Source organism: Hermetia illucens, chromosome 3, assembly GCF_905115235.1.
Source record: "Hermetia illucens chromosome 3, iHerIll2.2.curated.20191125, whole genome shotgun sequence".
In the NCBI taxonomy this organism is placed as follows: Eukaryota; Metazoa; Arthropoda; class Insecta; order Diptera; family Stratiomyidae; genus Hermetia; species Hermetia illucens.
In genome coordinates, this window is record NC_051851.1 from 7,667,400 (window position 1) to 7,678,796 (window position 11,397).

The 11,397-nt window shown below is 45.6% G+C and overlaps 2 protein-coding genes across 3 annotated transcripts; one reads left to right on the forward strand and one right to left on the reverse strand.

Moving 5' to 3' along the window:
- The first annotated feature begins 551 nt into the window (after positions 1–551).
- On the forward strand, positions 552–2,196 carry LOC119653068 (probable cytochrome P450 6a23). Its single transcript, XM_038057547.1, has 2 exons — positions 552–1,678; positions 1,740–2,196. Exons 1-2 carry the CDS (start codon positions 607–609, stop codon positions 2,156–2,158), a joined length of 1,491 nt encoding a protein of 496 aa, XP_037913475.1. The 5' UTR covers positions 552–606; the 3' UTR covers positions 2,159–2,196.
- Positions 2,197–9,588: 7,392 nt separating this feature from the next.
- Positions 9,589–11,397, reverse strand: LOC119651791 (probable cytochrome P450 6a13). Of its 2 annotated transcripts, XM_038055558.1 has the most exons (3): positions 11,270–11,395; positions 10,219–11,202; positions 9,589–10,153 (listed from the first exon to the last, which is right to left on the reverse strand). In XM_038055558.1, the coding sequence occupies exons 2-3, from the start codon at positions 11,069–11,071 to the stop codon at positions 9,735–9,737; spliced, it is 1,272 nt and encodes a 423-aa protein (XP_037911486.1). In that variant the 5' UTR covers positions 11,072–11,202; positions 11,270–11,395; the 3' UTR covers positions 9,589–9,734. The 2 variants fall into 2 exon arrangements, with proteins under 2 accessions (XP_037911486.1, XP_037911485.1); XM_038055557.1 differs by having other exon boundaries at positions 10,219–11,397.

The following is an 11,397-nucleotide window of genomic DNA, read 5'->3' on the forward strand; positions in this document are numbered from 1 at the left end:
AAGAAATGCGAAGATGTCATTGGAAACCCTTCAACGTATAGGCCAGATACCGGTAGGTGTTTTGGATGGGTCATGCTTTAAAAAATAGATATTGGGTTTGGTTTTTTAGTTCCAACAGCTACAATCAATGGGACCGCTGACGTTGGTCATACCCATCCCTTACGATTACTAGAAACTCTTAAACAGGATGTTATCGAAAAAATGACCTAAACGTCACTGAATCGCCCCAAAATTTGCTAAAACTTTTTCATCATTGTGACTAAACAAATTCCTAATCAAAAACTGCCACAAAGCATGACTACGATTCCGAATGAAGAGTTTTTTTGTATCTTTGGTTTACTGTGCGCCGAATATTCAAATGAGGGTGCATGGGTAAACAGTGAGTTGAGATAAGGAGGGACAAGTCAGTCGCTATCTATCCGAAAGGTTGCTGCTGGTTCTATGATTTCTGGCTGGCTCTTATCAATTTGACAATGACAATGCTTTCTAATCTTATGCTTCTTATTGCGTCAACAACTTCTAACCAAACGAGTGGTTATTAGACGTAGTCAGTGTCAATCTTATTCAGTATTCGAATGGAACTGGAGGAATATAGCTTGGTTAGTAATGGTGCTTCTGGTGATCCTAATAAGTGTGCTGAAGATAGCTTTAGTGCTAGTCCTGTGGATTCGAAGGAGCTATACGTATTGGAAAAAGTTGGGTGTTCCGTACGAGGAGCCCCATTTTCTCTATGGGAACTTTAAGAACGTCGATCGGTATCAGCACGATGGTCAATTGATCCAAGAGTTCTACCGGAAATACAAAGGGAAATCCCCACTCGTTGGAATCTACACTTTCTTCAAACCGGTCGCTGTCCCCACTGATATTGGACTCGTCAAAAACATTCTAATCAAGGACTTCAACTTTTTCCACGATCACGGGACATTTTACAATGAAAAAGATGATCCTCTGTCAGCAAATTTGTTCAACGAAACCGGCCTTAAATGGAAGCAACTGCGCAACAAACTTTCGCCAACCTTCACAAGTGGAAAGATGAAGATGATGTTCACAACTATGTGGGATGTTGCCAAAAAGTTTGAATCAAAAATTGATGAAGTCTGCAAAAGCGGAGAAGACTTGCATATCAGAAAATTCATGGCCCGGTTTACTATGGATGTTATCGGGACATGCGCTTTTGGCTTGGAAACAAACAGTCTGGACAGTGAAAACAATGAATTCTTTCAAGTTGGAATGAGTATTTTTGAAAACCCAAAACATGGGACGAGATTCGCGTTTCTGCTAAATGTTTTTGGAGAGTATGGGCGGAAACTACGCTTCAAGCTTTTCCGAGACGAAGTTATAAAGTTTTATACTCGCATCGTCCGGGAGACGGTTGACTATCGCCTGGCAAACCATGTAGAGAGGAACGATTTTTTGCAGCTCCTGATCAGGTTATATACGACCAATGGCGAGGACAAATTGTCTTTCAACGAACTCTTAGCGCAGGCTTTTGTATTCCATATGGCTGGATTTGAGACTTCCTCCACAACCCTTCAATTTTGTTTCTACGAACTCGCTTGTAACCCTGAGATCCAGGACAGGGTGAGAAACCACATTAACGAAGTCTTAGAGAAACACAACGGGCAACTGACGTATGAAGCTGTGATGGACATGAAGTACATTGACCAGGTTATAAATGGTAAGTAACCTCCCCATTATTGCGAGAAAGTAACCAATACAAAATTCACCCCTCATTTCAGAAACTCTTCGGAAATATCCTCCAGTTGGGGTACTACAACGAGAAGCAAGTCAGGACTATAAAATCCCCAATAGTGACTTTGTTCTTGAGAAAGGCATCAGCCTGTTTATACCATCTTACGCCATACACCATGATCCTGAGTTCTATCCAAATCCATCAAAATTCAATCCAGATAATTTTTCCGAGGAGGCGGTCAAAAATAGACCATCAGTTGCTTTTCTACCATTTGGCGAAGGACCACGAATTTGTATTGGAGCTCGATTTGGTTTGTTGCAGACAAAGATGGGAGTGATCGCTGGGCTGCGTAAATTTAAATACACACTATCGCCAAGGACTAAGCAACCTTTGAAACTTATATCAAAATTTTTCGTTTTGCGTCCGGATGATGTTATTTGGTTAAATATTGAACCAATAAGTTGATTTGTGACTTTCAGCAATTAAAATTAATCAGGTTTTTTCCAAGGAAATGAGCATTCTTGTTTTTCTTCAGCCTTTATCCCATTCATAAGCGGGGTAAGCTCCCTGTGATCGGTTTCGCCATTTGGTGCTATCAAATGCCTGCTCTGGATGCAATCGCGAGACCTTTAAATTCCCATCCAGCGTATCGAGCCACCATTATTTTGGTCGGCCTTTGGACCTTTTCCATCGACTTCAATGTTCTGACCAATCTTGGCAAGTGAATTCTCCTCAGCGTGAATTACGTGACCATACCATCAAAGATGCCCCATATCGATCGCGAATATCCTCAGTTCGGATGTGATCAAAACACGTCACGCCACTAGTCCAACATACCATTTTCGTCTCCATTACTGCAAGACGCCGTTCATTATCTTTCATAGCTAGCCAACACTCAGAACTATAGAGGGCCACAGAACGGACGACATTGCGGTAAATTTTAGATTTGAAACATTCATTAATGCGTCGATCAGAAGAACACAGGTTGTGGAAAGTCACTTCATCTAGCGATTTCGTCATGCAATTCTCCATTGGACATGGAATCAGTCCTCTGAGGCTAACCCACACACAACATAACCCTGACTGGAGGCAAGGTTTCGCGAGGAGAGAAACTCATTCAAGCTACCATGCCCCGTCAGGAGGAAGCCTATCTCAAGCCGGAAGTCCACAACGGAACTTCCATACTACTGCCATACTCATACGTGACCCAACCTTTCCCACATTCGTTCCATCTAAGCTGCCACTTAGCTGATATACTCTCATCTAACCCTTTTTTGACCGGAAGCGGTTCTAGACCCTCCACCTGATCCATACTTAGTAAGTCCCCTCAAGGGTCTTCAACGAACTTTAACGGGTCGTTTACGATACGGAGTGTGACGTTCCCGGGGTGCCCGAGTAAGTAGTTCTGACTCCCTAGTTGGCAGGTAGTAGCCTCAAGAAAACTTCTCGGTGACGAGCGAACCGCGAATAGCCGGTACACATCGGGACACACTAGGAATCTCCGGAGCTGTTGAAAGCTCTCTGTCGACATCGATGGCGTGATGTGAGCGTAGCTCTGCCAAGGTTATAGTTGCGACGTATATTACGAATGGTAGATTTGGTGGCCACTCTACAAAGGCTTATTCCGTCATGACATCGCTCGAGGTTCCTCTGTGAATTTTCCAATTACCTTAAGATTTTGTAATCAGTGACTCTTTGACTTTTGATTTGAAACTGTAATCTCGCAATATTGAATACTACGCCTTCATCCGTGCTAGTCTACAGTATATACTGTAGCACTTACAAGGAGCCGGATTTGACCTGTTCCAAATTTCTTGACTACGATGCTGTGAATATTATTCCGCTTTAGTAACCAGAACTCCTCGGCACCTTTTATTAGTGGATAAGACTTTCATGCGACGAGAGTAGTGCCCCGAAGCACGATTCACCCTGTTGGCAGCGAACAACATCTGTAGTTCCGCAAGCTGCAACTGTGGAATAATGTATTGTTTGGGATAGTGAGGGATCCTAAGTCCACATCCACTTGATGTTCAACCGGACCAAATGGAGAGCAACTTACTCTCACGTTTTTAGGTCCACGGATCCCCCATTTGGAGCATGGCACCTAAACATTTAAAAATAGGGACTACCGGTTTCGTCCAGGGTAGAGGCAACTCACCAGGCGCTGCCTCACCTCTGCCATGGGAGCAGCGTGACCATAAGTGGCAACAGATGGAAAACGCTCCTTTACATATTCGAAAAAATACGCCAAGGGTGCGAATTATATCTAAGTGAAACCGGCAATAGTTTGAGCCTAAGCTAGACTAAAGCTACATTATTTGGTTCGGTCCAACATCAAGTGGATGTGGACTTAGGATCTCTCACTATCCTAAACAATCCTCGGCAATCTTATTGGTGTCCTTCGACCCACATGTATATAAAGATGTCTATGAAGTCGATGTTGAGGTTTCTTACGTTTTTTTTTGGGGTAGGATAGGTAAATACCTTTACGCACACAGTGTTGGACTCCCGGTTCGTTACGTCGTCGGATTACCAACTAAACACCTCCCGATCGTCAGAGAGTTAGCCTGGAACCGTTTGTCACATTACTTCGGGCTAGTTTCCGAACTCTTCGGCGTTGGAGGGGATGGGGGGAGGAAGGGAATTGTCAGTTCAAGGAACCCCCTGCCATCCGGCTCCTCCACCGCTCGAGCTCTATCTTCTTAGCAATGAGAAGGTCTCGAACGTAATGGGCAACCCGGCTCCACCTGTCAGCACTCCTAAGCATCCCTTCGACAATGTTATCTGGAGGTAGATCCCCTATGTTTAAATAGAACTGCTGACGAATCAAATTTCACCTTCCACAAAAAAAGTGTAATGGGCGTCGTCCACAACTCCATTGCAAACCACACTCCGGAGATCGCGCCTTTCCAATCTTGTGCAGGTAAGACTGAAAACCTCCATGGAAACTTAAGAACTGGGTAAGAAAATAGTCACTCTAACGATGCTTCCGATTCACTCACGCAGTTGCCGGTTGCCAATAAACTCCCTCTAGTTTCCTTTTCCCAAGAGATTTGACACTCATGTAGGGTTCCTTGCCGTTCTTCACGAGCAACCGCCTCCCTTCACTCTTCTCCCTTAGGATTGTATATAGTTTTACGCTTCTTAGCAAGAAAGGCAAACGGGGATCACTTCCGTGATGACCATTACGGTCGGTTCAGAGACAGTGCGGTACGCAGGCGGCAGCCGCGAAGCTCCCCGTCTCTGTTCCTGCGCGAGATGCTTACGACATACGTCCTTATCAAGAGCGTCAGTCCATATCTCTTCGCCGTAGAGCAGAACAGACTACGTTGAACTCATCAGGAGACGTCGTCTACTAGACGTAAGACCCCCAATATGCAAATATGCATTAGCATACTTAACGCCGAAACTCCATCTGCAGCCTTGTTTGCGGTTTTGATTTGCTCAAAAAAGCTCATCTTTGAGTCAAGTGTCAACCCGAGGTACTTTACCGCTGATTTTGACTCGATTATCGACTCGTCCAACGATAAGGGACGCAGGGTTGGAATTCTCTTTTTAGTCAGGATAACTACTTCGGTTTTTTCCAGTGTAAGGTTGAAACCATGAGTAGTCATCCATCCGCTTACCCGTCGCTACAATATGCAGAGTCTGCTTTGTGCCTGTTAGACAGTGCGTCCGACAACAAGCGCCGCGACATCATTTGCATAACCGACCAGGCACCACTCTTCTGGCATGTCGAGTAGATTATTGTAGACAGCCATAATCTACTTAAACTCAGTCCGGCCCCACCATGGATCCCTGTGCTTCCCCCGACGTGACCTCCATCTTTCTCGGATCCTCTAGTGTTTTATAGAGCAGGGAGCGGTTCCTCACATTGTCCGTCAATATCCTTAAGAGATAGTTCGGCACGTGGAAAGTATTGTCTAGTGTGCCTATTATGTCTTTCCATCTTACGGAATTAAACCTACCACTCGTCGAATTCGGCGGCTATGTGCCTCCGCTCGTCGAACGGAATCCACGACTTGTATGACAGCATCAACTGAAGATCTCCCAGCTCTAAAACCAAACCACCGTAGAGATAAATCTCCGCCTCCGCGTATTGCTTCAGCGAGTCTACTTCTGATGAGCTTTTCGAGCACTTTTCCAGCAGTGTCAAGCATACATAATGGGCGGAACGAAGACAGCAACTCGGGGTCGCCTTTCCGTTTGTGGATCAGCACAAGCTTCGCTACCTTCCAACAAGCAGGGAAAGTGCCCTCTTTCGGGCAAGCGTTGAATACGCCGGGCAATTGGTCTGCCCGGTGTTCTAATACCAGTTTGTATACCTCTGCTGGAATACCATCGGGTCCTGGCGCCTTTTTGGCTTTCGTAGAGAGGACTGCCTGTTCCAATTTTTTTATAGCGAAGTGTGGACAGTAATATGTGCTCTCCAAGCCGACGTCATCATCCAATACGGGTTGCGCAGGGAATAGTGCCCGTACAACGCGGTCCATCTGCTCGGCCTTAAGCGAACAGAGTTTTCGCAGAGATTATTCGGGTAACTAGTAACCGAGCCCCACAAGTCCCCATTCACCTCGTCGGCCAGATCCTGTCAGTACCGAGTTTTGCTGTTTTTTCTTGAGCTGCGGACTCTTCTTTTGGCTGATTTGTACTCCGTCACTATGGAACATGCCTCATCTTGGTTGCTTAGCCGTTGTGTTAAGCGGCGGAGCCAGTGACACTCCTTCCGGAGCTCTGCGATTTCCACTGTGCACCAATACATAGAAGATTTGCCACGTCTCGATGCCCTCCTGAGCATGGAGGCCCCGCATGCCGTCGTCGCCCCTCCCCCTCGCTACCCGTCCACCATCGACATCAGTGACTTCGATGCGAAGGTTGCGCCTGGAATGCTTCCCTCGCAGCCCAGGCCCCGGAACGTTGGGTGTTTAGAACTACCAGTCCTGTTCTCGCCGTCATTTAAAGAATTCGTTTCCTTCTGAAGTGTATGTGAGCCATTCATGTGCCCAAGCATTGAAGTCACCCCTGACCAGGATCCGCCCATCTGGCCTGAGATAACGTTCTCCAAAGCATGAAGCCTACATTGGAAGCATCGTCTCATTCGGTGTAAAATACACACTAAAAAACATTATCCCTATACACCGAATCCAGACAAAGCCGTCCCTTCGGCCATGAGCAAGAACCCTAAAAAGGGTGCCCTCTCGAACCCAGATGGCAGCCATATCCGATATGTCAGGGTGCCATGAAACTGGGTCCTTGTTTTGATACTGCTCACTGATGAGTACTAAATCAGCTTTGGTTTCTGCAGAGAACTGCGCTAGCAACTCCTGAGCGGTTGCACTTCGGTGCATATTAATTTGTAGGATGCGAATCATGCTGACAGCATCCTAGCTCTTTCCAATGCTGCTCTGAAAACTGGGCACCATCCCGAGTGCGCAGGGTGCGCAATGTTCTCATCAGTCGCGCCACGGTACCTCCATAGGAAGCAGCTTTATTTTTCATTGCAGATGTTCGTTTTATGGCCTGACTGGCACGTTGCCCTTCTGTCAGGTCCCCGACAGGTTATAGATGTGCACTCATAATCCAAACATCTGTAACATTTGCTTGGGGCGAACCGGATTCGTATCTTACATCCTACCCAACTAATGCTTATTTTCCCACTGCTTAGAAGCTTCCTCGCGTATTGCTCGGCAACTTCCACCACAGTGATTTTTTAGCCCTGGGAGCTCGCAGAGGTGATACCAATCCGGCATTGATTGCCTCCGGACATTCGCGTTTGATGGCTTCTTCTACCTCGTTCTTTTCTGTGAGGCAGTTAAGGTCTCGGATTTCCAGAGAACATGTGGGATCCAGGCTGTAAACCAAAACTTTTTCTCCCAGAAGCCACTTGACTGCTTCATAGAACGTAACTATATTTGTTGTCCTCACGCCCAGTTCCACTAGGATTCCACCACCCTTCGTTTTACGAATGGAAAACACTTCTGCTCCGTTATCTTCGGGTTTGATTTTGTAACCTTCCGCCTATAATATTCAATCCTGTCCAGGAGCTCCACCAATTCCACTAGCCCGTTTTTCACCCCCTTTGCTGGCGTTTTTCTGGAGGAACATCGCAGATCGCATGCTCTTCACAACTGCCGCGCATTTCTTAATAAGGCTTTCCTCTTCAACTTGCGCCTGAGTAGTAGACAGCCTTCCACTCGGTTTATATTCGAAACCATTTGGTTAGTTGCAGCAATAGTCGGGAACGGGTATACCTACCTAACCTACAATTAGCTGATCCCGGAACTGACGGACGGATCAGGGCTTGATCGGGGCAACGCTGTCTACTAATACCGGTTCAGTGCACACTACCCGACCAGGGTTCCGAAGGGGCAGGCTCCTGATACACGGCAGAACTACCACCTTGGCAGGGTTAGGCTCACATCACCCTCCGGGGACTCCCAGTGTGTCCCAACTTGTATCAGTCATTAGCAGTTCGCTCTTCACCGAGAAACTTTCTCGAGGCTACTACCTGGGACGCAGGTATTACGCCAGCTAGGGGGTCAGAAGTACTTGCTTGGCCACCTAGTGGACGCCACTCCCCGTATCGTAAGCGACCCGTTAAGGATCGTTGAGGGCCCCTGAGGGGGAGGGGTGGATTTTGCCATCCTTCGAGGAAACTAGCGCGAGCAGCGATCACTTCCCGGCACACCGGTCTTAATCTGCAAGATGTGTTGGTTTTACGCTTTTTGTGCGAATTACCCCTGATAGAAGAGTCTGGTGCATCCATTATGGGTCTCCAAATTTTTCCCCACTTTCCGCCGAAGATCCTTCTTCCTTGAGTCCGATTTCTTTGGATATAACCGCACCTAGTGGGGCAGCTACGTCGATGTCCTCATTCGCAAGGTGTTTCACCTTCTCTTTGAAGTGCCTTCTTCTACCGCCGACTTGGAGTTCTCCCAGATTCACGGTGTCCTTTCTACCACCCTCCCTGGTAAGGGTAAAGGGGAAGGTTCTGACAAGCAGCACTCAGCCTGCGGTCTTCTCTCTTGAGTAGCTGAAGTTGCTTTCTGCCAAACCTTTCTCTTCTGCTTACGGGTAAATTTGAGCTGTAATATCGCAGAGACGTCGGCCGTAGCCGGATTTTCTGTTTCTCCCAAGCTAAGAATTGCCGTATTTTCCTTTCTGGTTAGCTTTCCATTGAATTGGAAAGCTAGCATTCAAGCCGCAATAAAAGCTTTAGAAGCAGTTGATACATTTCCATGCAGGTGACTCAGTGGATGGACAAACTAAATAGTCTAATCGCTAGGTTTCCCCCTGAATTGGTGAGAAGAGGTCTCACTTTTGATTGCCTCTCTGCGGATACCGTATACGCCCGAAATGCCGAAACTTGCCGCACTGTTTGGCATTTGTTGACACTTGCTGGCAATATTAAGCCGGTGAAACTTTGACGTTTCTGCGGCAAAACCTGGACACGAAAGATTATGACCCAGTTACCAGGGTGCAATGCTGACGAAGGCAAACTTTATAATTCTTATGGCCGAAATTGCAGGGTTTGCCGAGCTCCAGTTAGAACCAATCATCGGATATTATCTAAGTAGACCGTTCTAGGGCAACTATTCCTCGGCGAATGTAAAATTTTACCTTCCTCAGGTAAGTTTATCCTAGAAAAGGACATTTTTTGGAATAATGAGGCAATAGCGCGTGAAGTAGTCTCAATGGAAGTCGAAGTTTCAAAACCCCCAGAGGGATTTTTGGCGTAGGCCGGAAGTCGGAAAATGTGTGTGAATGAGTAGCTGAATAAAATGAGATTAGGAATCTTAAGGCGATTGAAATACTGGTCACATCGCTTTTAAAATTTTGCTTGGCCAGGATCACAAAAATAGTGACACCAGAGAATGATGGGAGAAACAACTGACTCCCTGGTCTCCTTTTTCTTTAATAATTCAAACAGTGTTACAGTGTAAATTACAGATACATCTGTATGGGAATGCTTGGAAGAATACATTGAACTAAATTTGGCAAACCACTGTCAAAATACGGTTAAAACTGTCAACTCAGCAATTCAACCTATCCGTTCAACATTTAACCAAACATCTTCCTCAGGATATATAACATTAAATTTTGATAAAAGTTTTAAAGGTTGCTTAGTCCTTGGTGATAGTGTGTATCTAAATTTGCGTAAACCCGCTATCACTCCCATTTTCGTCTGCATCATGCCGACCCGAGCTCCAATGCAAATTCGTGGTCCCTCGCCAAATGGTAGAAAAGCAACTAATGGTCTATTTTTTACCGCTTCCTCAGAGAAATTATCTGGATTGAATATTGATGGGTTTGGATAGAATTCAGGATCATGATGTATCGCATAGGCGGGTATGATCACGTTGATGCCTTTTTTAAGGACGAATTTAGTATTGGGGATTTTGTAGTCCTGACTAGCTTCTCGGGGCAGCAATCCAATTGGAGGATACTTCCGGAGAGTTTCTGAAATCAGAATAATTGTTTGGAGGTAAAGTGCTATAAAATGTATTTCCAGGAAAAATACTTACCATGTAGGACTTGCTCGAGATATTTCATATCCATTAAAGCTTCATACGTCAGTTGCCCGTTGTGGTTTTCCAATACTTCCTTGATATGGTTTCTGACCCTATCCTGGATCTCAGGGTTACAAGCGAGTTCGTAAAAGCAAAACTGAAGAGTTGTGGAGGCGGTCTCAAACCCTGCCATATGGAATACAAAAGCCTGTGCTAAGAGCTCATTGAAGGATAACTTATCTTCGCCCTTGCTCGTATATAGCTTGATCAAGAGTTGCATAAAATCGTTCCTCTCTACATGGTTTGCCAGACGATAGTCAACTGTCTCCCGGACGATGCGGGTGTAAAACTCAATAACTTCGTCACGGAAAAGTTTGAAGCGCAGTTTCCGCGCATAGTCCCGGAAAACATTTAGGAGGAATATGAACCTCATTCCGTGTCTAGGATTGTGGAATATACTCATCCCCACTTGGAAAAAACCATTATTTTCATCTTCCAGGCTGTTCGTTTCCACGCCAAACACGCATGACCCAATAACGTCGATAGTAAACCGAGTCATGAGTTTCCTGTTATGGAACTCTCCTCCTGTTTCACAGGCTTCACCAATTTTTGATTCAAACTTTTTGGCAACCCCCCACATTGTTCCGAACATCATCTCCACCTTTCCAGTTGTGAAGGCTGTCTTAAGTTTGTGGCGTAGCTGCCTCCACTTTGTTCCAGGCAAATTAAATAAATTCGCTGATAGTGGATCGTCCTTTTCGTTGTAGTATGTACCGTGATCGTGGAAAGAGTTGAAGTCCTTAATTAAGATGTTTTTCACGAGTTCAATGTCAATGGCAACAGCGACTGGTTTGAGGAAGGTGTACATTCCAATGAGAGGGGATCTTCCTTTGTATTTCTGGTAAAAGCGTTGGATAAATTGACCATCGTGCTGATACTGGTCGACATCCTTAAAGTTCCCGTAAAAAAAGTGGGGTTCCACATACGGTACACCTAATTCTCTCCAAAATGCATGCTTCTTTCGAATCCAAAGGACAAATACAAGAGCGACTGTTAAGATACTTACAAGGACCACGAGAAAATCCATTCTTTGACAAAATTAAACTCAATCTGAATTCTACATTGAGTCGGGGTTGAGAACTCTCTAGGTATTACTCGTTTGCAGCACTGAAACTGTTGATACAACAAAAAGGC